The sequence below is a fragment of the Manis javanica genome, chromosome 11, assembly GCF_040802235.1.
Source record: "Manis javanica isolate MJ-LG chromosome 11, MJ_LKY, whole genome shotgun sequence".
Classification (NCBI taxonomy): Eukaryota; Metazoa; Chordata; class Mammalia; order Pholidota; family Manidae; genus Manis; species Manis javanica.
In genome coordinates this window covers 52387176-52415172 of record NC_133166.1, presented here as the reverse complement: position 1 = coordinate 52415172, position 27997 = coordinate 52387176, and the positions used below count along the sequence as shown (strand labels likewise).

Below are 27997 nucleotides of genomic sequence, written 5' to 3'. Positions count from 1 at the left end.
GTAAGCTTTTGATGTAGAGTTCCTCCGCAATTCAAAGGGAATTCAGATGCTGTGTAGTCAAGGATATGGAAATCAGTTCCTTGAGAATTTAATATAGTAAATATACACAAGACAGCAGTATAATAAATTATACCAATTCAGAAATTTGTATTTCAGAATTTTTGTGTGTTTGGATGGAAACTCAGTGGACATGTAACTTCACAAATTAAGTCTTTTATATATATCCTCTTTAATCCTAATCCTCTGCAATGATGCCAGAGTTATTTTTCTGAAATGCAAATCTTGTTATGTCATTCTCCTACTCGAAAACCTTCAGTGACTTAATTCCTCATTACCTATAGGATAAAACTAAAACTCTTTAGCGTAGCCTGCAAATCCCCTTCAATATGTGAACCCTGCCAAATTTCTAGCCACAAGTAACAATACTCTTCCCTTTTACCCATATTAGCTCCAGCCATATTGTATTTGTTTTGTATTTTAAAAAGAGCATGCTTTTTCATGGTTCTGTACCTTTGTGCATATTGCATCTTTTTGCATGGAATGTGTACTCCTTTCTTGTCCTCTGCAAAAATTTATCTTTAAATGCCACTTTTCTGAATAATGCTTTCTTAACACCCTCAACCAAGCTCTCTCCTTCCTTACGCTTCTATACCTTCCTATAATATAGCACTCATCACATTATATTGTAATTATTTTTTACATGAATTTTTCTTATTAGATGCTAATGAGCTTGGGAGTTGATAATCTTTTATCCTTTTATCTCAGAATATATTTGTTGAATAAGCAGTGAATGAAAACACCTTACTTTTGATGGGTTAGTTCATTTAGTTCACTATTTTAAGAGCAGATCATACTCTATCCCTGCATCATTGTGTTTGCCTATTCTGTAGCCACAAACAGCATTCCCACCTTGGCTGCTTATCTTTCAAGGGTACGAGGGGAGGTAGGCTTTGATGGACTGGTAGTATTATCTTGACATATAAAATACAGTAAATTTTAATGATAGGCTTAAAAACAGACTTTAAAACTGTCAGAAAAGCACCTTGCTTTGATGAAATATATTAATACTAAATTTTCTGTTTGATGTTTCTTATGTTAAGGAACTAAAAAAGGTAACCTCAGACTTGATAAAGTCCAAGGTCACATGTCAACATAGTATCAGAGAAGAAAACATCAATTTAACAATTAAAGAACAGAAATTACAAGAACTTCAAGAAAGACTCAACATGGTATTTAATTGTGTTTATATTTATAAAATTGACATATTTTTTTAATTTCTGAGAATTTTAGGATTATAATACAAAAAGTTCCTTCTATAAAGTCAATATAATTGTAAAGTATTATGAATCATTAAAAAAATGATTAGATAATTTTTGCCATTATCAGCAAGAGTTGACTTTAGGACAATTAAATTTGGCTATAACCATTTTATGTCCACTTTAATACAGTGTTGGGTAATCTTATGATACAATGGTGTCTCCAGAAAGCTTTTGGAGATGAGAAATTCTTTAGTTTTTAACATTAACCTTTATAAGTTTGTACCAGCCTAAGTGGGGTATCTAATAGCATTTTCAGTTCACTAGAGTCACTGCTTCGACAGCAAACAAATGGTACTCTGGAGTAATAGTAGGTCATACACTCCCAAATTTGTTAAGCAATAATCTGAATATAGGACCTGCTGAATTTTCTAGATATCATAACTTTAAAATTATTCAAATTTTTTAAGGAATTGGAATTAAATAAGAAGATTCATGAAGAGATTACCCAAATTCAAGAAGAAAAACAGGCAAGCAACCATATTTTGGAAGCCAGTAAATATTTTTAAAAACCAGATGCAATGTGAGAAATAAGTCAAATAACAAAGGGAACCATGCCTAGGTTGATTCCTAGCACCTAGTGAGCACTTAGTGTATATTGAATGGATACATGTGTACCTTTTTAGCCAGGTCTCTATGTACTCCCATTAAAAAATAAATCAGAGGAGAAATGGGGAGATGTTCATCAAAGGGTCCAAACTTCCAATTTTAAGATGAGTGAATTCTGGGGATTTAATGTACCTCAGATGACTTCAGGTAACAATACTGCATTATATATTCAAAAGTTGCTTAGAGAGTAGATCTTAAATATTTTCACCACACACAAAAAAATGGTGATTATGTTAGGCGATAAGGATGTTAACCTTACTGTGGTGATCATTTAGGGATATAAACATGCATCAAATCATATGTGCACCTTAAGCTTACACAGTGCTGTAGTATGTAAATTGTATCTCAGTAAAGCTGGAAAAAATATTGCGTTAAAATATTTTATAAATAAAAATCAGTTTTTTCCTCAATAGTTTATCACTATCTTTAAGAGAATTATTGAAACATATGTGTGCTTAGAGCTTGTATTTGCAGAACAGCCTGCTGTCATTTGAATTGATGTGATATTTGTGATTCTTCTATTTAAAAAAAAAAAGTATGTGAAAGAAAACTCCTGTTTCTTTTTTCTCTTCTGTTTTTCCTCCATTTGATTCTGAATACATGCAATGACATCCTAGCCAGTTAACAATATGACATTTTAGTAGTGATTAATTTACTACTTTGGGCAGGCACTTAAAAGTTTTAGTTTTGAATTCTTTACATTTTTCAGCAGTGTTTCAGAATGCATAGTCCATTTCAAAAACTGTTAGTTATTTGAGGAACTCTTAGAAACAGTACCTGCTAAGAAAACATGTAATATAAATTAATTAGGTATTAAATTAGTAAAATGTGCCATTAGTTTATTTCAATATATTGTTTATTACAGTGTTGAAGCTAAACTATAAAGATTATAAGAAAACAGAATATGAGAATGAATTCAGAAATATACCTATCAAATTTTTCAATTGATATATCATATTTATACTTTTTTAAAGGATATCATCATTTCTTTCCAACATATGCAGCAGTTACTTGAGCAACAGACTCAAGTTAATACTGAGCTGGAAGCAGAATTGAAGGTGATAAAAGAAGACAAACAGGTGATCTGCACCCATGGGGCTTGAAGTGTATTATGCTTGTTCCATTCTATATGGCCCTGGAGGGGTACGAAGAGAGAACCTCGGTGGCTCCCTGGCTTAGGGTTCTTTGGTTCCATGCTCACATGATGGTACACGAAGGGTAACGGAAGGGTAAGAACTGTCTTGTGTGCCACTAGGCCAAGTGACAGGATGTCCGACTTGAGAAGGAGCTGGGGACATGTTCCATTGGGGTGGCCTGTGGAAGATATTTGTGCCACTCTAAAAAATTCTTGGTAATAAAGGGTGAAGTCTGAACATTTCCAAGAACACTACAGTCACCTCCATGGTAAAGACCACCATCAGCAGAGGCTAAAGCCAGCTTCATGGGTATGTAACCAGGGCAGTTACAGAGGGACCCATAGTTAGAAGGGGCTTGTACTTCAGGTTTAATATTCTGTGGTCATTGTCTTGAAGTTTTTATTGATTTGTATCTTTGAATTTATAAGTTAAATCTGATAGGAAAATGGAGTATGTACTAGGCAAGGGTTCGGAGCCTCAGCTAAGGCATTCTTCTCTCTCCCACTGCCTCCTAGGACTGGTTCTTGGCTGCTGGCTCTTCCACTCTTTGGTGCCCTAGGCCCTACCTGTCCTCAATCTCCCTGCTCCTGTCTCACTGCTGCTGTGTGTCTACTGGGTGACACTGGAGAGAGGCCTGTGTTGTATTGTTACTGTACCCCTGGTGAAGGTCTACATGCAGCAGGGAGTGTCTGGGTCGAGTCCATGTGCTCTTCAGCATCCTCTGTCCCAGCCTGGCAATTCCTAAACCTGTTAGCTAGGTGACTGGGTGGAGAGTGAGTCCCCAGTCCAGGTACTGAGGTGCATCATTGCCTGGCAATTGCAATCTCTTGTGGGTTACCCATCTGCAATGCTTTGGGGCAGAAGGCCCATGAGATCTAGAAATTGACCTCACCACTCCCAGCTAGGACAGAGTACAAGGGTCCGTCAGCTTGCAGGAGGTAGAACCCAGTAGCTGGTGGATCTCACTTGTGCTGAGTTTCCTATGAAGAACTGCATTTGCCCTGTGAGTATCTTCCTGTCCAGGGGACCATGACATTAAAGAGAACATAAAAAGCACCATGATAGGTTGGCAGGGAAAGATAAAGAGGAAGAGAGGTAGGGAGGAAGGGAAGGGCTGTAAAGAAAGTTTTGTATTTTAGTATATTTAATAGCCCTTATTTTCCTTCATTTTCTCATTTTGCTCTGGGACTCACAAATTATGCTGAGTCCATCATCATTGAATGGAAACAGAGACCCAACCTGAAAGATGGACAATTCATCTCCTTAGTTGATGTTCTATGACCAGTCATGTAGAGAGTTTTACTTTCTCTATTTCTCTTACCTGTCCTCAATACTCGAGGAGTTAGACCAGGAGAAGGAGTGGGAAGAGATGTGCTAGAGTCAAACCTTTCCTTCCTCCTAACTCTTCACCTATTGCAAGGAAAGATTAGAAAAGAATTTCTCTAACAGTCCAGTTATAAGCGAGTATCCTCCTACCTCCTCCACCCACCATTTAGGTGGATAGCTGGGAATATTTGTCTAATATGTTGAACCTCTCAAGAAACATATGTAATTTACCCAAATTTTTTATGAGCGTTAGTTACCAGGATTGTCTCCTAATTTATTTAAAGGAGTTGAAACATAGATTTTTAGAATGAACAAAACATTAAAGATTAGCCAATCCAATCATTTCATTTCATGATGAAATAGCAATGCAGAAAGTATAAGTGATGTAGTTAAAGGTTTTATAATTAGTGGTAAAATCATAATTAAGTCTTTGCCCTGATTCTACTCCAGCACTATTTCTGCAACATTACTTTGTTAATGTATTTTTCCTGGATCTATGAGAGCTGCCATTTTTGTTAGATTAGTTATATGAAGACTGTGACTTTTAAATTGCCCTTCATGAGCTCTAAATCCAATGCTTATGTATTGTTGAATTCTACAGGGCCTGCAGTGGTCATAAATATATATAATAGTACTATGTGTTCCTTTGAGTTAATTATGATTGTAACTATGGTTCCAGGATTTTTTAACTGTAACTACCAATATATTAGGTAATTCAAATTCCTCTTTAATTAGCACCATTATTACCTGAGCCTTGATACTACGTAGAGAAACCAGATTTCATATAAAATTTCAAGCAAATATTGCCAAAAATAGGGTAGAATTGATAAGTAAAGGAATTAAAAATATACAGTACCATCTATCATCACTTTCATTTTATAAGAGAACATTTTTAACATCAAAAGTATATTAAGGATATAATCCCAGGATAAAGGACAGTCCTTTACAAGAAAAGACATCTGATGACATTTTGACATTTTTTGCCACGGACTAGTGAAATTTTGTCATGTGTCAGTATTTGCAGACTGGTGTTGAAGAATCAGTGATATGTAGTATAACAAAATATTAATATTAATATTAATGTTGAACTGTGTAGATATCTTTAAGTGTTTTCTTGAGGAGCATTCTAATTCCACCTCTATTGAAAGGGATCATTACTTTTCATAATGGCCTGTTGCTTTTTCAGTGCTCTGCAGGCATGCTGTCATTCTGTCTTATTTTTTTAATAGTGCCATTTGGAGCATAGACACCTAAGTTCTCATGATAGAGAATATTTTCTATTGTGATTTCATTATGGTTTAGTCCAGATATAAGTATAGTTATGCTGGTATAGTCATAGAATAATAAGTAAAAGTAAGAATAATTTACTTAGTTTCCTTCTCTAGTTAGAGCATTAATATTATTAACCAGGATAATTTATTTAATTTTTGATATATTAAAGCATTAACAGATGGTTTTATTTTGGCTTTCCACAATATCCATTTTTAAAGAATGGTTTTCAGATTTGTTGATCCAGATGCACATGATACCAAATAATTTCCTGATAGAGTATAAATTCCATGAGAAGAGTAATATTTTTGCTAACATTTAACATAAGAACCTAAAAGAGTATCTGGCACATAATAGGAGTTCATTGAATTTTATTAAATTAGTGAATGATTAACAATGAATGTGTTCAGACTCTGCAAGTTCAGATAGTGCCAGGTCAGGGCTTCTGGTTAAACATGTTGAATTGAACACACACGTTCACTTCTATTTCCTTCTGAAACTGCAATAAAATGATATTAAAAAAATCCACAGGGAGAAGGAAATAGGGAGAGGAAACAATAAAATAAAGTTTTAAAAGGGAACCAGATGGAAAATTAGTAATTTATTTAACAAATGAGAGAAAGTAGAAACCCAAGTCAAAGATGTGATAACGGTTGGGAGTTGCAAGCATCATGTGCCTCTAGAAGTAAGAGTGCGTAACTGAAGCCCAAAACTAGAAGATCGTTACTGCACCTCCAGATTCTCTTCCCTGTCCTGCACAAATAGATGCTGGTTGTCTCCCTACTTGGCAGAAGACTGGAGGTTTATGTTAGAGAGTTTGAGGGACAGCTGAGGTTGGGAAATCCAATGGTGTGCTGGAAACCACTTGTACCAGAGAGAGTGGTTGTTAGAGCTGTTGTCATTTTGTGAGCTCATTGTTAAACCAGTGGTAGTTTGAAATTGACCATGGTAGCTGAACTTTAACACTAATGACATTGGTAAATGCTACTTACCAGGTTTTTTTTTAAGAGCCAATTTACCAGCACACTACTGCAAATATTTTAGTGAAAACAGGGTTTGGAAAGTCTAAATACCAAACTCTGAGACTCCTAATCCAGTTTCCTTATTTAGAGGGCAGCTAGCCTTAAGAACTTCCAGGCAGGAGAATAGAAGATCCCTTTCTAGGGTAACTAACCTGCTCAAGAGAAAAGACTACAGCTGCTAGTTAAGTTCTCCCAATGAAATAGCTCAGCCAGATCAAACTTGAGGCAAGTCCACCATTTGACAAAACTTTTAACTGGCTTTTTAACACTTCATTCTTAAATATGAACAGGCATTAAAGGATTACTAGACATTTGAACATGTCCAACATGAAAACAAATAGGATAATGAGAAAAACTTGGAGAAACTGAGAAAATATACTCAGTTAAGAGAAATATATTTATTACTCCACAAAATAAGAATTAAGAGTCTATAAAAAAGGGATATTCATAGAATAAAAGGGAACCCTTAAAATAAATACACATTAGCATACATAAAAACTACAATGGAAAGTTTGGAAGATAATATTGAGATAGTCTTATAGAAAATAGAAGACAATTTCATGCATGTCAGAAGACAAGAAGATGGTAATTGGAGGGAGAGAAAGATGGCTGATGAGTTTCAGAAAGAATAGAGAAAATGGAAGGAGAGGAAATGACCAAAGAAATAGTATAAGAAAGTTACCTATAACTGAAGGGTTTGAATTTGTTTTGCCCAACACCAATGCATATCATTATGAAATTTCATACTACACTTGAAGAGAAGATTTAAAAATTCTGTGGGAAGAAGAAGTAGGTCACACTCAAAGCATTAAGAATAAGAATGGCAACAAAATGGCTTCAGACTTATGCTGGAAGGTAGAAGGTAATAGAACAGTGCCTTCAGAGGTTGGCAAGAAATTGACTTCCAAAGCAGAATTGTACTGTATTCACTCAAATTTTGAATAGGTAGAATAAAGGTATGTTTCACACATGCAGGGTCTCAAAAAATGTGCCATCTATGCCTTCTTTATGAAGAAGTAATAGTTTACAAGACAAGATAATAAACCAAGGAAAAGGAAGCCATGAGATCTAAGAAACGGGAGCCCCACCACAGGAGAGAGAAGGAAATCCTCAGAAATAACATGATCACGGGCGCTGCCTGAAAGAGCAATAGGTCCAAATAGTAGTGGAGGATGGAATGTCTCTGAAAAACAGAAACTGAGATATCTGACATAATTTCTTTTAGATGGGGGTATAGGTAGAGACAGGAAATGATTATCATATCTAATACACTGTTTTAAGAACATAATGCTGTTGTTCATTTATTGTTAGTATGATAGAGACTGCTATGTTCTCCCATATATTGACCATGGTAGCTGAAATTTAAAGCTGAAATCCTCTAAAGTTTGATTTGTATATCTTCTAAAAGGCAGTGTTATTATAGATAATGTAAAATATTTGTTAGAAAGTACTAAGAATCTCTTAAATATATTTCATTGTAGATATTCAGTAACTGCCCTGTTATGTGTACTTGTAAATTAAGAAGAAAACATGACTTCTATAAAAATATATTATCCCAAAGTAGAATCAGAATAGGTATTCACTGGGTGCTCTCAAAATGCTTTGCTATGTATGAACTGGAGAATCTTCATGTTAAAATTGTAAAATGCTTTTTATTAAATGTTTCCATAATTTTGCTTAATTATATCTTTGCATTTGGACATTCTAGATATAGTTGAGAAATTTAAATAAATGGACGACTATGAAACCTTTAAAGGGAGATCTGTATATAATGATATGGAAAGTAATGGTATGATATCCATTTTTTTAAAAAAGCAGATTATTAAACAACACTATATATGGTCTTATCTGTATTTAAAAAGATACATTTTATGTACTGGTGCACTTACAGAAAATTTCTGGAAGGATACACAAGAAACCACTGGAATGGTTATCTCTGGGAAGGATAATTGGAGGAATCGCTAGAGGAAACTTAACATTTTCTTTCTGTATCTTTTGTGAGGCTTGAAATATTTATGTACTGAATGTATATATAGCTTCAATAATGATGAACAAATGAACTTGAAAATTCCAGATGTATTAGATATGTAGGTAGAGTTCTTACCACTTATCTTTTTACAGTTTACTTATCAGCAGACATTGAAGAGATCTAATACTACTAGTGACAATGACCTGATAACTTTAAAATCCTTGTCCTAGAAAACACTAAGAAGTATTTTTACTCTGTCAAGGCTTTTGGGGGGGCAGAGGGTACTGTAGTGGAGGTTATATTATGATGATTTATGAGGTAGTAAATTAATATGGTAAATATTGAAACTCTACTAAAAAAGTGTTAATCTGAAATTAAAATTGTATTTAAGGGTTTTATAACTAGTCAATTTCTAAAATAAACAGGTATGAAAAAAATGTTCTGTGATAGTTAAAATAGGCTGGATTATGCTACATTTCATATTTTTCAGTGCTGTACTTTATATTACTTTTTCAGTACATTAAAATTTATGCAGTGAAACTGAATAATGGCAATGTTTTTATACCCTTTTATAGCCATTTCTTTTTCATAACCTCCCCCTATTTCCTGTTAACTAAACTATGAGCACCTTTCTGTTAATTTATGAAAATTATTGTTGAGATAGCACATTATCACTGATCTGTATGGCACTTTCAGCATGTTAGAAGCAAAGGTCCAAGCAACATAAAACACATCAAAATTCATTAATGTGGTATTGATTATTTTTTGGATAATTAATTTTATTGCAGACCCTTGAAAGAGATAATGAGCTGCAAAGGGAGAAGGTAAAAGAAAATGAAGAAAAGTTCCTTAATCTTCAAAATGAGCATGAGAAAGCACTGGGAACTTGGAAAAAGCATGTACGTTTATTAAGTACTGAAATATTAAAATATTTTAAATGTTTGTGGACATTTAAGATAACTATTAAATGTTGAGAAAATATTGCAAAAATAATATAGGAATAAAGTCAGACATTTTCTTATTGCACTTTTATTTCCAAAAAGTGAATGCTTGCTAATAGCTAAATTTGGTAAAATTTCCTCTAATGCTTTCATGCATGAAAAACTACACATATATGTGTGTCTATATATATGTATATAAATAATTTGAATGACTTCCCATATGTGACAAAGAAAAATTAATTTGCCTTTTCATAAAACCATTGCATAGTATTTTAGTAAACGATGAAAATGAGGAATTATAAGGTACTACTATTAGCCGATCTGTTTAGCTTTCCTCAGCAGTTCTGTTGGGATGTGTTAAAGCCATTTAGAACATGTAAATGGTAGTTGAGTTCTATAATATTAACATTTTATCATGAGTTGAAATATTGTAAACATGGCTATTTCCTTAAACCACGATTATTTTACACTAAATTTTAATTTCGATGAAATAGATAATAAAACTGTAAAATGATGTAAATTCTTTCTGTGAAATATAAAGGTTCACTTTAAAGATAGCTGGACTGCAAAACTGCGTATTCTGTTTTAGTATCTATTTTCATTGCCTTTCAGTTATTTAAAATTTAATACAAAGAAAGTCACTATTATATTTTGTACTAATTATGCTATATTATTCTACTATACTAGTATATTTTATACATATATATATATATAAATATATATATATATATATATAAGTTCCAGCTTGATAACATTTTCTCTACATAGTTTTGTTTGATATGTTAAATAAGTAACTGTAGATATTTCAGTTCATTTCCAGAGAATATGTTCTCTTCATTTGTGTTTTGGAGAGCTCAAGTCTTCACTGATGAATTTGATAAGTTTTACCCAGATCCCAAAAAGTATTTTTAATTAATTTTATCAAAATAATAAAGTGCTTAATAATCTATATAATAGTAAAATTTATCATTAAGCAACAAGCATGGTAACATTCATTTTAACTTCACTAATCCACATCGCATCCCAACACTTATACTTCTCATTCTTATTTTAAAAGACCATGGAAATGATACTGTGAGGATAAGGAAAACTATAAAGTAAAACTTTAAATATGCCAACAATATAAAAAAAAAGTTAGTTGAGCTACAAAAATTAAACATTTTTCCTGATGAGACCACAGCCATACCCCTCCCCTAAGAGAAAAGTCTGTTGAATTAAGAAAAATAAGCATTCAGTGCCACTGATAAGGCCTCAGTCTGTAAGTTTGTATAAACTTGGTTTTGTCTTAGAATCTTTAGCTTCTGCAATCATTTTACTTCCATGTGCTTTAGTACTAAACAGAACATAGTTAAATAAAAAAAGCTGCTTTCGTTCTATAAGGATTTTCTTGAATGGGAGATCAGATCTACTCTTTAATTGTATTTCTATCTCTGTGTTTCACCCCCTTTTTCAAATGTCTTTTAAAATTGAAGTGTAGTCGATACACAATACTATATTGGTTTCAAGTATATAAGAGTGATTCATCTGTTTGCATTATTAAATGCTCACCCCAACTAGTGTAGTTACTGTCAACATAGAAAGATGTTACAGAACTATTGACTGTATTCTATATGCTCTACTTCCATCCCTGTTACTGATTTATATTATGGTTCAGACGTTCTGCCTCTTTAACTCCTTCACCTGTTTCCCCAACCCCTCACCCATGGTAACCACCAGTCACTTCTCAGTGTCTATGAGTCTACTGCTGTTCTGTTCCCTTCAGTTTGTTTTTTTTTTAGATTCCACATAGAAGTGAAAACATATGATATCTGTCTTTCTCTCCCTGGCTTATTTTACTTAGCATAATATCCTCTAGGTTCATCCTCACCATTCCTGAGTGAAGGACAATTATAGCATTGCTACTGACATGGGATCATGATAAATTAAAAAAGTGAGATACTGACAAAGATAAGATGGAATCATATAAACTGCTACTTCAAAAAAAATAGTGAAAGAAGATACAAATGAAACTATATTATTAGATAATATATTTAAATTCCTTAAAATATAAAGAACTGTTATGTATATCTATTTTCATTTGGCTAATTATATAGCCAATGGATATGTAGAGAGACAAAAAGATAATATATGGGGGTGCTCAGGAATTATTTAATGGGGGGAGTCACAAAAATTCGATTCACATTTTTGAGCATATATTCTATGTTAGGCACTATTCTAGGTACTCGTGATTTTCAAAGATGCCTAAAATACAAAGATTAATAAAGAGCTCACACTCAAAAGGAAACTAATTAATAATTATTAACTATGAAATTAACCACAGTAGCATGCAGTGCTTTTAGTAGTATTGACAAATTAGAAAGAATGGGAAAAATCATGGAGGGACAGAACTGCGTTTTCAAGGGTGGTGAATAGTCTGATCTGAATGAAGCGAAGGGTACGTGGAATGTGACATTGGAAAATAGGTTGAGATCATCTTCCAAAGGGTTTCTTACTAAGGAAGTCGAATTTTATTTTGTAAGTAATGGGAAGCCATTGAGAATTTTAAATCAGAGAAGTTACATAGTCAGATCTGTGTGTCAGAAAAACAATTCCTGGCAACAGTATGAATGATGGCTTTATGGAAAGAGACCAATAGGAAGAATACTGCAAATAATCGAACCATGAACAAATTAGGGCAATAATTGTGAGAACAGAAAGGAGGGGGCTAGGTACAGGAAGCATTTTGGAAGTGTAATTGGCAGGACTAGTGACATTTTATATCTAATGAGCATTAGAAGGGAAAACATGACTGAGATTAGTAGAACTAGTAGAATGATAATGTCATTAATTGATGTAAGGAATGGGAAGAAGCAGATTTGGTGGATGAAAATGAGTTTAATTTGGGAACTGCTGAATTTATGGTACCTGTAGAACATTAGCTTGAAATGCCTGTCAGGCATTTGAAAATGTGAATCTAAGGAGATAGGTTGGAAGATGAGATATTTAAGATTTATTAGCATAAAGATAAAATTTCAAGGTATAAATATGGTAAGATCATCATCTGTGGAAGTAGTAGAGGACTTGAGAAGACTGAAGAAGAGCGAGCTTTGGAGAACGCCAGCATTTTGTGAAGGGGCAGGGGGATGGGACAGGAGGAGAGGAGAAGCTTGGTAAGAACAGTGAGAAAGGTACAGGATAAAGAGAGTAGTATCATGAAAGTGAAGAAAGGAGTCAAACAGTCATGCTACAGAGTTAAATGGTATGAAACTTGGAAAAAAGCCTTTTGCTAAATTAGGTGAAACCTGAGGAAAAAGATCAGTAGAACAATGAGGGCAGAAGTTAGGTTGTTAAGGAGTTATGGGAGGTTAAACTTTCAAAGTAGTAAATGTGGACTTCATTTTAAGAAATGAGGGAAACAGTAATTGGGTCAAGGAGAAAAAAAAACCTAGGAATGTGAGAAGACCATGTTTGTGGGCTGAGGAGAATATGCTGGTATAGCAGGAAGGATTGAGAATAGGCACTCAGGGAGATAGGAAAGGATGGGCTAAAGAACACTTTGAGCTTTGGAAAAAAGTACCTTGCAGAGATAGATGGTTATTAAAGATGGTTAAAAGTAGATGAAATGAAAGGAAAGTAATAGGTGAGCTCATGTCTGTTAGCCTCTATAAGGAATATTACATGTATTTGTGGAGTTTTTGGTAGTTTAAAAATTGTTTATAGGAAACTTTTATTATCTTCCGAGACAAAGGGTATTTGTCTCCTCGGTGAATCTTACATTGTCTCATATTTGAGGTTCCCATGAAAGAGTGCTCCCCCAAGAAACACGGTAAGACTAATAATGGTCAGAGAAAACCCAGCTCATGGGTGCAAATGTCAACTCCTATTGTGTTACTTACGTCAGTACTTTTCATCTAGTTCAGTTAAAATCTGTTTCTCTTATAAGAAAATAAAACTAAGAAAGCAGTAAAGGTTTAACTTTCACAGCACTTCTAAGCTTAAAAATAAATAATTTTTCATTTGTCACAAAAGGTGGTTTAAGGGGTTAAGAACACAACCCCTAGATTCAGCTTTGGATTTGAATCCTGACTACTACTTTATAGCCACCTGATCCTGGGCAAGTTACCTAATGTCTGTGAGCCTCACATTTCTCATCTGTAAATTGAGTACAGTTAATAAGTGGTGGCTCTCAGTAATTACTTTGGGATTTTCATTTTTTACTATTATCTATCTCTTGTGTTAATATTTTCATACAAACACATTTATATGCCTGCTCATTTTGTTCAAATTTTACATTAGGTTGAAGAACTTAATGGAGAAATTAATGAGATTAAAAATGAGTTATCATCACTTAAAGAAACTCATATTAAGTTACAAGAACATTACAATAAATTATGTAATCAGGAAAAGTCTGAAGATGACAAGTTTCAGGTAAAATTCAAGTATGCTGGGGGTACAAACTGTTAAAAGAAATTAGGGCCATCACTGATGATTTTCTCCCTGCTTTATACTTTCAGTTTCTCAACTTAAAAAAAAATAAGACTAACATGTAGTCCATAATACATTTTTAGTTAATCTTTGTGTACAATGTGATAAAAGGATTGAGCACCAATTTTTTGGACATGGGTTTCCAAATTGTTTCAGCACACACATTTGTTGAAAAGACTTTTTTCTCCCATTGTACCTTGGTACTTTAAAAAAAATCAGTTGATTAAATATATGTGCTTCCATTTGTGAATTATTTTATTATGTTTCATTGGTTATATGTCTGTCTTTAAGCCAACACAACACTTAGTGTAGCTTTATGAGAAATCTTAAATTGCGATAGTGTAAGTTCTTCAATTTGGTTGTTTTTCAAAATTGTTTTGGCTATTCTTCATTCCAGGTAACTTTTAGAATCAGCTTGTCAATTTCTAAGGGGAGTCTGGGATTTTGATTTTGATCATGTTGAATCTATAATCTGCAAAGAATTGATATTTTAACAATATTGAATCTTCCAATTCATGAGCATATCTTTAAATTTATTTAAATATCTTTCAAATGTTTTTATAGTTTTCATTGTGTAGGTTTTGCCAATATTTTGTTAAATTTATCTCTATTTCATCTTTTGGGATCCTGTTGTAAACAGTATTTTAAAAATTAATTTTTCTAATTGTTTGCATATCAGTTTAGTAAATGTATATTCATGTTCATTATATTTCTTCTGTGAATTACTAGTTATGTATTTCTACTTGCCATTAAACATGCTTAAGTGTTTTGCGTTTTACAAAGTAAATAGCAAAACCTTTTTTGATTTTATGTCCATCTCTAAGTACAAGTCTCTTCTCCCCCTGTACAGGCAAGTTGCTTAAGAGTGGTCTGTCTATACTCATACTTTTTATTTCCTTATTTCCCACTCATCCTTTAACATAGGGCAGTATGGCCTAATCTCTCCACTCCATCTAATGGATACTACTTTTAAGTGGACATTTTTCAGTCCCTTTGACACATTTGATACTATCTCCTTCTTGAATACCCTTTCCCTCTAATATATTTCACTTATCTACTTTTTTTCCCTATTCTCAGGCTTCTCTTTGAGGTGGTAATAATAGTTCTTATTACCATTAATTGGGCAACCATGAGCCATATGCTTTGTAAACATAATTGAATTTAATTTTCACATTTTCATGTTACAGGTGAGAAAACGAGTTCACAAAGTTTATCGTAGGCAGCCTCTAAACCCCAAGTGATTCCCATCTCCTGGTATTCATTTTCTTTTGTGATCCCCTCCCCTTGTGTGAGCTGGATTTAGTGACTTGCTTCCAGTTAAAAGAATATAGCAGAAGTGATGGGACATCACCTCTGAGATTAGAAGACTGGTTTCTATCTTGAGTGCACACACACTCTCTTCAGTCTACCTCTGTCTCTACTTCTCTGCTTCTCTTTCTCTCTCAGCCCATGTAAAGAAACCAGGCTGTCTTGCTGGAAAGGCCACATAGTAAAGAGTAGCTCTGGAGGATGAAAGCCCACATAAAGAGAACCAAAGCACTCCACCCAGCAGCCAACACCAGCTACCAGCCATGTGAGTGAGCCGTAGAAGCAGACCTTTCAGCCCCAATTAAGGATTCAGGTGATGACAGCTTGACTGGAAGCTCATCAGAGACCCAGAGCCATAACCATAAAGCCAAGCCATTGCTAAATTCCTGGTTCACTGAAACTATGGGATAATTTGCTATATTAAAACATTAAGTTTGGGGATGATTTGTTATACAGCAATTGATAATTAAGTACCCTTCCAGGGTTTCACAATTAATAAGTACTGAAATCAGGATTTGAATCCATACTTACTTAACTCCAAAGCTCCTGATAACTACCATACTGTTTTTCTAAATCTCCTTTGCAAACTTATTTGTCAGTTTCTCTTTCCTTGGAGATCTTCATTAGCATTTTGTTCTTTATCCTCTTTTCTTCTCAGAATACACTGTTTAGTTTCCTCAACTTGTACATCTCCAGTTATCATCTGTGTGCCAATGATTTTTTAAGTCTACATTTCCAGGTCAGTTTTCTTCTAAGCTCTAGATTCATTCATCTAAATGTTCATTAGACATCTCCACCTTAAAGTCTTACTAACTCTTCAAACTCAGCAGGTTCAAACTGAATTCATATTTTCTTCCAAACCAGCTACTCAGTTTCTAGCTCATTAAATGACTTCCACCAGTTACCTAATCTGAACTCTGTGAATCAGTCTTTTTTCTCAGCCTTCATCCAGTCATTCACCAAGTCCTATTAATAGCTCATAATTCATCAAACTTAACCTGCAGCTCATCTTTATCGATACCACCTGGACTGGACTGTGGCACTCACCTGCCTCCTCTCTGCCTTACGTGTTGTCTCCCTTTAACTGAGTGTTTTTCAGACTTGTAGATGCAACCTATTAGTGGTTCATGGTAGTTTAGTGGTTTGTGACCAGCATTCTTTAAAAATAAAAAGCATAAAAAACGGATCTCAGTAAAAATAACATTTGGTGCACTGTTGCAAACATTTTTTCCTCATTTTAGGTTTTAATGAAAAATTTGGGAAGCATTAATCCATTCTTTATACTGTAGCCAGAATGGTCTTTCCTGGTACAGTTGGGATCCTTCGCATGCTGAATGAGGTCCATGACTAGATGTAGCTTACCTCAAGCCTCATTGCTCCCAATTCATCTCCCAGCATCTAAGCCCCCGCTGCAGTAAATCATGAGTTTGTCCATGAAAAGCCTATAACCTTGCTTGCTTTTAAGCATTTGTATGTGCCATTTGTTCTCTGTGGAGTGCCTCCTAATCCCTGTCTATATTAAAGTTGCCTGTTAATACTTTTTCTGTCTTTCCTCCATAACTGTAGTTTTTTTGAGGATAGGGACTGTATTTTGTTCATCACTGTATTACAAAGCCTAGTTAAGTGCTTCCATGTAATATGTGCTTAGTATATAAGGGGTATATATAATAGTATGTTGAACTGATTCACAAAAATACCAAATATTCAAAACAGTTTGCTTGCCATGACTACACTGGTTTTAAAAAAGGAGCAGGTCTTTTATTACATATATGGTATGTGGTATTGTATAATAATGTGGAAGGCATGTTTGAAAACACCTAAGGGTCTCCATTTTGTTTTAAATATGATAGATTATACAAAGTGAACTTAAAGTGATCTTGTTACAAATAGATTTAGTATAAAATCATTTTGCTTTCAAAATTGAAATTGCCGAATGAATTGAGACACATTCCATCAGCAAAGTTTGAATGTTTCACTCTTTAACAACCTGTTTTTTACATTAAAGATATCTTTTCCATTTTACACTAGAATTTTCCAGAAGTAAATGCTGAAAACAGTGAAATGTCAATTGAAAAATTAGAAAATACCATCATACGGAAATATAATTCTGGGCAAGAAATAAGGGAAGAAAATACTGTGATTTTTTGTTCGGATACTAAATGTAGAGAGGAGGGAAAGAAAGAAGGCCCATTTATAGAAGAAGTCATTATAGAAGGTAACCTAAGATTACATTGGTATTTCCTAATATGGATATGTTGAATCCACCCCCCTCCCCCACACCTCCCAATAAAGGATCTGCCAAAGTGCTGTGCTAGGATTTAGGGGGATATCAATTACAGTCTTTTCTTTGAGGACCTTGTCGTGTAGTTGGAGAAACTTACTTTTTCATTGGTGTATTTCCTAAGAACGATAACAAAATAGCTCCTTTGATCTAAAGTCAATATTTTGGGGAAAAAATTAACATTCATGGGATCCTAGGCTTTTTGCATTCTGGCTTTTGTCTTTACTGCTTTGCTATGGATGTTCTCTGGGCCACCAATAACCTTCTGGTGACCAAACCTAGAGCACTTTTCTTAGATCAAATGATGTTTCTGTAACCAGTGAAATAATTCTATAGTTCATTCATCCATCTTAAAGATTTGTTTAAAGACAGTATTAATTATTTGAAGGTGTTCAAATCTAGGCTGAACAACCACTTGGTGGAGATGTTGCAGAAAGAATGGTTAAACCAAAAAAGCCCTTCAAAGCCTGAACTTTGTATTCTAGATTATTTTAGCTATACTGAAATTTTTAAACTTATGGGTAGAACACAGATGAATACAATTGATGTTTTGATTAAATAGATATTCTATAACACTAGCCCAAAAGTATTCCAAAATTTTAAAAAGCTTATAAAGTAGTTAAAAAAAAAAAGTGATGATTGTCGGTCTTTTAGAAACCAGCTAGCAATTTCTGGATCTAGCTAGTAATAGACATTAGAATATGTAACCTGTTAGGATAAATTAATTTTTATCAAATCAGCTATGTTTTTATGAAATTATACTGTATGCCCAAAAGGAAGCAACATACTGGAGAAATAAAAACCATTTTGTAATAGTCTCAGTTTACTTCCCCCTTTTAAAATGAAAAATACTTTTGTTGTTAGGAAATAAAAATTTAATAGCATGCTAAGTATGTGCTCACTGTGACAAAGGTAAAATCAGTGCCATGTTTGTATAATATCTAGCTAATGAAACATTAATGCTAAATGTTTTTACAAAAGCAGGTTGTACATGTCATATAAAAGCAAGCTTTAGTGTACAATATACAAATTTATTCTGTTCTCACGACAGATTTACAGCTTTTGGACAAAAGCTCCAAGAATGACATTGATATTACTGTACCTCAGGATGAAAATCAAAGCAAAGCCATCTGCATTGAAAAAGAACTAATTAGTCAAGGACAGACCTTGAATATTACTGACTGTAGAAAAGCAGTTACTTCAGAAATAAAAGACAAGATGGAATTGGAAGACAATGGATGTACTTCTTCACTGGCAGATATACCAATAGAAAAAGTAAACCTAGAAAGAACTGAAGGATTAGATCTTCACCATGCAAATGTCCATATAGAGGTTGACAATATCAGATCATCACTTAATAACAGTATCTTAAATGAGATGACCTGCAGTACAAATAAGGATGTTTCTGAAAATGAATCATTCACACAGTTTGGAGTGCTCCCAGGGATTCAAGAAAATGCCATAGAGAAGGAAATTACAAGTAATGATAAAACCAAAGCAGATTTAGACTCATCTCTAAATGTAAAAAAGAATCCAGATCAGTGTCAAAAATACAAATTACAGGATTCAAATAATATGTTAGATGATGAACAGTGTAAAACAGAACAAGTATCACTGTTAAATAAAAAAAGTGAGTGCAGTGTATTGCCATTTAAGCAAGTTTCAGATTTTCCACAAACTTGTAACACCTCAGAGAAACCTCAACTAACTATTCCGTGTGTCACATCAGTCAACCACCCCATGTCATCTACTGTTTTCAGTGATAACTTGAAAGTACTTCTTAAGAAATCAGATATAAATGTCAATATCAGGCCTTTGTTGGTGAAACCCAACTCAAACCGTGGGGAAAGAACTATTTGGAAAAGTCTGAATGAGATGCAAAGCAGTCAGTCGAAGAACTGTTTGGGATATTTAGAAAACAACGTGACCATTTCCCATCTTCAGGTTAACAATGAGAATATAGGTGCCTCACAAGCCAGAGACATGAAAGCTGCTTTTCACTCAAAAACCTCCACAGAAACACAGTTTTCTAATAAAGAGAGTCAGATTGATGAGAATCAGGTAACTGAAGCCACAAAAAATGATCTTTTTGTGAATGTTAACGAAACACAGCATACATTGTTAAATAATATAGAAAAAACAGTGTCATTAAATGACATCACTTCAGGAAAATTTTACCGTGAAGAACAGCTAGAAGAATCATGTTCATTTTACATAAAGCCATCTGGAGATTCAGTCAACAGAGGTGGAAAGTCAGTCTTTGATCTTTCAATTTCAGATAAAAAAACTGAGAAAATGTCAGTATATGTGAATTCTTTAGACCCCAGTCCTTGGTCAAAGGTAAATCAAATTGAAAGTCAAACAGATAGCACTCCAACTTCTAGCATTCCTTTATTGCTGAAGGGGAGACCCACAAGTCCGTCAGAAAATAAAAAGATTGTTTCAGTAACATTTTGTAACAGTGTTGCTGAGGATGTCAGGAAGGATATTGGACCAGGTAAGAAAACAAGGTTTATGTTTTCTTTTAAAATTTGTATATTCTTACATATTTTGGTAAAAAAGAGTATACAAAGAGCTTATTTAAAATGAAGACATTTAATTACTTTTTTCCATTAGGAATTTTTTTATTGTTATCATTGATACACAATACTATGAAGGTTTCACATGAGCAACATTGTGGTCACTACATCCACCCATATTATCAAGTCCCACCACACCCCATTATAGTCACTATCCATCAGCTTAGTAAGATGCTATAGAATCACTACTTATCTTAAATCGAAGACATTTATATTAGTACAGTTGACCCCTGAACATGAGTAGGGCTGCTGACCCCCTTTCCCTCCACTGTGCAGTTAAAAATCCTGTATAACTTCTGACCTCCCCAAAACTGAACTACTAATAGCCTATTGTTGCTTGGACACCTTACCAATAAGAAAGTCAACTGACATATTTCGTATGTCATATGTATACTATAGTCTTACAATAGAGAATGTTTTTTCAAATTGTCGATCTCCAAAAAATTTCTGATGTATTTATTGAAAAAAATCTGTGTATAAGTGGACCTACACAGTTCAAACCCACTCTGTTCAAGTCAACTATATATTTTTTCCCTATACCTAAAATACTCCATATATGTAAAAGCAGGAAAAGCTTTATTTAAACAGAAGAGGATTTCTTTTCACCCATGATGAGCCACTAATATCAACATGTACTTAGGTGCAATTGCATTTTGGAAATTTAAGAACTTTTCATTTAGAACTGAAAATGGCAAAAAAAAAAAAAAACCAAAAAAAAAAAAAAACCCAGACAACACACAGATCTGGGTTATTCATTTTAAATTAGTAACAACTACCTCATCTTTTTATACTTTTTAGAGCAAATGCAGTGAAGGTGTTAAGGATTCAGCCAGTGTGTATATTCATTCCTTTTCTTTCTATACTCTCTTCAGAAAATCTTCCATCAGAAGCACATTTTAGTTTTTCTGTGTTGCCACTTATTCCTCCAATTTTCCTTTCCTGAATTTTTTTTTCATCTGTTCCTTCACTAGCACAATAAATCCAGCTTTGCTATTATAAGAATCTTGAGGTATAATATTAATAATTTCCTATCAGTCACTGAAACATTTTAAATTGAATCCCTATGTACCTGTTAATAGTCAAATGTTAAGTATTTCAAGAGAAAAGAGACTACCCTATTTTTTAAAAACTAAACATGTCAGTTTTGTTTTATAAAACTACTCCAGAATAAAAAATAGTGAGCTAAATGGATGCAATATATGACATAGTATTGATGGGTAATAAAGCTTATGTAATTTTTCCTATTAAAAATATTAATGAAAATATGTATAGATGCTATGTAAGTTGGAGCTAACAGTGATAGCTGAGAAATACAATTATGAGGAAAATGTTTCCTTTGCTAATAGCAATCTAATGGTCATAGTTGTTGAGGTTGTTCAAGTCATTCTTAGGTTTTAAAAAAACTTGGCCTGTTTTAACATTATGAATTCAGACCCATTAAAGAAATGCAGATTACAAGAAAAGCTTGGAATAGCCCATAGATTTAACAGGCTTCTTCTAAAAAGGAAATGTAAAAAAGAAAAATTGGGAATTAAAAGCAAACTATCTTGTTTACTAACATAAATGGAGTAGTGTTGTAGGGAAAAATACAAAACACTAAGGCACTGTAAAACTTCATTTTGCAAGCTATAATTTTTGTAACTTACTAACTTCAGATTCCATTATTTTTGAATCTGTCCAAAGCTTAGTCTTGGGGCTGATCTTATGTTTACCATTTTCTCACAGGTCTTTCTTCTAAATTAAATCTCAATGATAAGGATGGAAGGAGATGTCTGAAACTCCATAGAAATTCAACTTGTAAAATACTCAAACTAAAGATACTCAAGTATCTTTCAGCTTTCAAAGTTGATGTGTTTCTCTAAATCATTTTTATATATTTACTTAAATCCAGTGACACCTTCTGGGCATTTTACTATATGGCCAATTGCATAATCTTTTAGTTTAGATTTTTCCCATTAATCTGAATTAGTAAGATGTTCACTGTATAAATGTTTACATGTGTGGACAATGCAGTAACCAGGGGAAGAAGGGTAACATATTTTATATGAGTTTATATCAGCTATTTTGTTTTAGAAGATACTGATACCATTTCCTTCACTTTAATGTGAAATCGGTTTTATAAAGTACCAATAACATTTTTTTCTGAAATGAAATGCTTAATATTAAGAGCAGAGTCTATGAAAACTACAAAATGTTCAAAAAGAAAGTAGAAATTGTTACTTTTAAAAAACAAAAGCAGAGAATCAGAGAAAAGTTCAGTAACTAAATGAGTGCCTGGAGAATAAAATTCAGTTCTTGACATTTCCTCTGTCAACCAGATACTACCATTATCGGAGCTGCTGACACTTTGAATAACTCCAGTATCCATCCAGATCCCAAGGGAGAGCCCACTGAAGAGAGGAATGTAACTGCAAAGACTTATGATTCTTCTTTTCCCACAGAACATGTAAGTCAATTAAAAATATTGCCGAGTAGACCTTAGTGAGCTAATTCTACAGATATGTGTAGAACCGTATGCATCTGGATGCTTTAAGACCTAACTGATGTCCAAAATAATATCAAGAGGGCAACATGGCACCATTTTTCACAATTAAGGTTGATGGAAAACAGCAGGAAAAAGTCACAGTGTATAAATCAGATAGATACAATCCAGCCTGTTTTGGGAAGGAGTGTGAGGTAGTGTATTACGGACTTCAATTTTATTAGTCACCCAAATTTAGGAATACTGGCATTTGAGCATTTAAAAATTTATTTTAATAAAAATGCCTAAATATTCTCATCGGTTGTTTTTAATAGTGTTTAAGGTAATTTATATAATTTTGGTAAACTATTACAAAGAAATTTATCATAAATTATTTCAGTCGAACACAGTATGTGAAAGGATCAAATATCCATGACACCAAGTATAGATATATATATTAAACGATTTGTAGCAATTATATGGCTCCAGAAGCCCATTTGTCATATTAAAAGCAAACTACTGCTGCCTGTTTTTTTTGGTTAAAAAAAAAATTTAAGTGTGCAAAATGTACTGCTTAAAATCTAAAAACCAGACTAATTAGAGGTATAACTGCTGAAAGGTTAGGAAAGATTAGTTATTAAAACTCAACAGCATAGTGAGATTTTAGTCACTAGGAATTTTTAATTTTAGAGGGGCACATTAAACAACTCTTCTCATCAGTACATATAAAGTGAAAATTCTAGTACTAACATAGCCTTAACAAGTAACAGCTTTTAACAATATATTTTATTTTCCTTTCTACATAGGAGAAATCTCAAGTGTGATAGTATAAATACAATCTCTGGGAGAGTTGAAACAAAGATCAAGATCTACCTTCACTTTTCCATAACTGAGTTCAGCAATAATAGTTGCAGCTTGATGCATCCAACTGTGTACCACTAAAGTATTATAAATCTGGCATTGGGGAATCGAAGTTCTGATCTTGGGCAATTGGAAAGGTCATAGAATCAAGTAAAAAGGAAGCTTGAGAGTATCAAAGCTAGATTCCCACTTTAATTATGTGGACTAACACTTATAATTGTCCTGTTTCCCAACAGTTTAAAGGTATGATGGAAATTTCGTATCTCCTTTTCAAGCCCATTTTTATAATTAATCCAATAGGAAAATTCTTGTGTCTAATTCCTAATGCTCTTCCTGCAATTAATGTTTTCAAGAATTTATAGAACTTAAAACTTTTAAAAAGTATTTCCACAGCAGGTCTGTAAGGTGTATCTGCTTTACAGATGAGGAAGCAGTGACACAAATGTGAAACAACTTTCCAGAATCATTGAGACAATCTGTGATAGACTTAAAACTAGAAATCATGGCCCTTAGTCAAATGCTATATACTTTCTCTATTTCCAAAAAGAAAAAAATGTTTCTTCTCAAAACATTGGTGCATGTTAAACAAACTCAGCTCACTGGCTAACTAGACATTTTCTAAGTGCTTATTACTATGTGCCAAGCACTATGCTAAGTATCATTGTCCAGCTGAAGTTTGATTACCAATTAACTCCTAATGTAGGACACATTTAAAAGCATTATCTATTCTTTTGCCTAGCCTACTGAAAGTGCTGTTATCCTTGGATAAAATTACGACAGTCTATTCTATGAAGCCTGTTTACTTGCTTTTCAGTACTTTACCATCAGGGGCTTTCAAATGGCAGCTGGTGGGCCAGAGTCAGCCCACTGCTTGTTGTTAGAGTAAAACTTGATTAGAGCCACACATTGATTTTATTGTCTATAGCTGTCTTTGTGTTGCAGTGGTGGACTTTAGCAGTTGTGAGGGAAGCCATTTGGCCCACAAAGCCAAAAATATTTACTTCTGGCTCTGTACAAAAAAGGTTCGTCAACCCTTGTTCTAAATGAAGGCAAGTGAATTTTATGAAGATGTATAGCCATAATAGACATTCTGTATATTTTTCAACATATTATTGTGCATACTCTTCATACCAAACCTGTTAAATTCTGAGTTAGATACAGGTTTCCCTATATGAAAGTAGAGTATTCCTATGAAACCTTTTGTAAGCCCAGTGTGAGGGAAGAAGCAAGAAGCAATTATCATTTGGACAATTTGTCTAGCATTCTCAGACCCAAAAAACTTTTTGTAGGTTTTTGATACCCAAGAACACATCTTGCTAATGGATGCACAAAATCAAATAAAAATAAAGCAAAAATGCTAATAGATACAGTTCCGAGTGGCAGCTAGATGCTGAAAGGCTTAAGGGTACCTGCCAAGGAAGGAGCTTGGTGAGGTCACTCTTACTGCTCAGGGTATGCACTGCTACTGTAACAGCCAACTGTGAAATAACTAGGAACACTACTTTTGCTTTTCACCTTTTTTTCATAAAAGCAGACATTCTCTTCAGATTTCCCTCAGTTAGCTAAAACAAGTCTTTAGTAAAATCAAGGTGGCATGATGCAAACTTTGAAAAAGCAGGGGATACCTGTATTAAAAGCTAATCTACCTGAATGGGGGAGGGTTTTTTTTGTTCTTGGAGAGGGTTAGGTTGAAAGCCTGCTCCAATCTTGATGATACTCGGGAATGAGAATGGGAGAAGCCCTAGGAAAGCAAAGCAAGCCATGTATTTTACACACCCAATGAGTGAAAAAAGATAAATTTTAATGTAACCTCAGGCTGAAAGAGAAAGGACTAGTGTCAGGCTAGGAGGAATTTTAGGCCAAAGAGTAGATCTTTGGAGTCAGCCAGAAGGAAGAGGTAGAAGATAATGAAATATGTGAATACGTTTGGAATTACAATGACTGCTATGGGCTTCAAAACTTCAATTAAGCTAAACAGGACAAGTTTGTAAGTGTAGGCTTTAATTTACATTATGTCTTATTTCTCTGTTTAGCAAATTCCTGCTCCAGCCCCTTCCACCAAGGAGGTAGTTATTACTGGGAAACTAATAAACCAAGAATGTGTAAATGTCTCATTTTCCATCACCATTAAGATAAAAAAGTCAAAGAATCAGGATTTTGGAAAATCAGGCAAATTTGTACTTGGTATAAGTAAAATGCACCAAAATGCTTCAAGCATTTTTATGGCAAAACAGGACCGTTAAATCATTCACATTATCCATTCACTTCAAAATCAGTAGCAACTTTAGTTTTTTTTCTTTCTGTATCTATTTCTCAATATTGCATGGATAACTTAAGATTCATTTTGGCCCTGTGAGCTAAATGAGGTATGTTGAGATACTTGTTTATGCACATTTTTATTCATTACCCAGTTACTCTTTATAGTAAAAGCATTTTGTAACTAAAAGGAGCTGATGAGAAAGCTGAATCCAAAGTTAAGTAATTTGCCAAAAGCCTTGGAGGGCTCATGCTGATATTTATCTGCTAACTTCATAAGAACCTAGATAGCCCGATAGGTATGAACACAGCATCAGCCACAGGATCAGAGGTTAAGACTTTGAAGGGACTGGTGGCTGACTAGAGAATTCTCAGGTGCCAAACAGAGCAATCCTGAAGGAACTAAGGTTAAAAATACAAACATTTAAGCTCACTCTAAAAGCAGTTACTATATAATCTCTTTGAAAATCACAATGTCATAAAGTTCCCACTTTTACCAATTTAGAAAAGATTTGAATGCAAGGCAGCAAAGATCTCCACAAAGACTTATGAACAAGTGAAATTCAATTTAGCCTAACGGTAACAGCAGTATTTTGTGACATATATAATATGTATATATATGGAGTATGGTGGAGCCATGTTCTTAAACAGACTTTTAAGAGTAAAGGGAAATGCTAAAATGTTTTTAATGTAGCATAGAAAATTATATAAATATGATCCAGATTTTAAGTGTATATATGGCAGAAGAGTTTCGAATGTTTACATCAAAATGTTTAATGGTTGGAATCTTATATAATTGTAGTGTTATTCTTATCCTGCTCTGTATTTCTAAAAATACAGTATTCCCTTTTAACAGCAGATTTTATCAGGGAATCTTGAGAAGACCATCTAGGATTTTTTCAAGAAATAAACTCAAATTAATTTTCTTATAGGGTTAAATTGGGAAAAAAAGTATCACACATCCATAATGGAGGTATTTTGACCTAGGAAACAACTCACAGGAGAAAAAAACCAAGATACAAAATTCTATAGAATGTCAAAATATCAGGGGAAAAAGGCTAGTAGTAAATGATACCAAAATATTGACAGGTCTCTCTGGATAGTGGATTCCAGTGATTTTTAGTTTCTTTATTCTTCTATTTTCCAAATTATCAGGGAAAAAACCTTAAAATGAAAACTTTTTTTAGACACAGTATTATAAATATGACCTAGTGCAGTGCCTTGGAAACAGGCCAACTTCCAAATAATTCATAGCTCTTTCCTGTTTCTCCAACAATGGTGCTCTGAAGCATGAGAGGAAACATCAAGTAAATGGCAGTTTTTCTATGGCTTTGATAGAAGATACAAAACATAGACATGTTTGGGAAGGGAAGGGAGTAGAAGACAAAACAGATGTTTATCTGCATTGTTTTTAATATATTTTCTTTCAGTGTAAGTTCAACACCTTTTAGAAAATGTGGTGTTTCTGGAATATATTTGGGATCTTTAAGCCTACAAATTAACATTTTACAGTTTTTGGTGCCAAAATTACTCCAGTAGTTGTTGGAATTAGCCAAGAAAATGGTGGCTTTATAACATATTCATAATTGCAGAGGATTTAAGGATTTTCTTTAAGTTTTTTGTTGATGACTGTTTAAAAAGTGAGTAATAATTTCAGTCGTATAACATGTTTGTTGTTTACTATGACTTAATTTTTCCTAGGTGAAAACAAAGCCTCTGAAACCAACTCTGCTACGAAGCTATCTGCAGGCAGTTAAGGTTGAAGATACTACTGATTTGACCACATCTTCTACTGTTGCTGATGACTGGCAGAGCCTGCTAACAAATCAAATAAATGAAATAGAAAAGTTACTAAGCTTAGAAAATGACAACCAAACTAGTAAAAGAAAAGCAGAAGAGATGTTGGAAAAAATAACAGATTAAAATAACATTGATGATAAATGCTTTCCCTGGTGAAATGCTGATGTGGTTTTGACTGGAACAAAATGTTATATCTATAGATGCTTTATAGTTTTACTCACTTTTCCAACTTTTTCTGATGTGATGAATTGCTAAGTTTGCTTTAATGTTTCATCTAAGATAGCTAAGATTGCAGTTTGCTGTTGGCATCCAGTTCCCCTTGAATTTGCTTTTCCTCCATATATCCTTTGATCAAAGCTCTATGACACCTATATATCCCTTCCTTATAGAACACACCTT

General features: G+C 33.8%; 1 protein-coding gene across 1 annotated transcript in view; it reads left to right on the top strand.

The window, feature by feature from the left end:
- Positions 1-27721, top strand: part of CCDC73 (coiled-coil domain containing 73) — a 95179-nt gene extending 67458 nt beyond the window's left edge. The window contains exons 9-17 of the mRNA XM_017639705.3: positions 1101-1229; positions 1727-1786; positions 2900-3004; positions 9436-9546; positions 13864-13995; positions 17389-17575; positions 18693-20138; positions 22539-22666; positions 27500-27721. Coding sequence (XP_017495194.3) covers positions 1101-1229; positions 1727-1786; positions 2900-3004; positions 9436-9546; positions 13864-13995; positions 17389-17575; positions 18693-20138; positions 22539-22666; positions 27500-27721 — 2520 coding nt within the window. The remainder of the gene's footprint in view (positions 1-1100; positions 1230-1726; positions 1787-2899; positions 3005-9435; positions 9547-13863; positions 13996-17388; positions 17576-18692; positions 20139-22538; positions 22667-27499) is intronic.
- Positions 27722-27997: the final 276 nt, after the last annotated feature.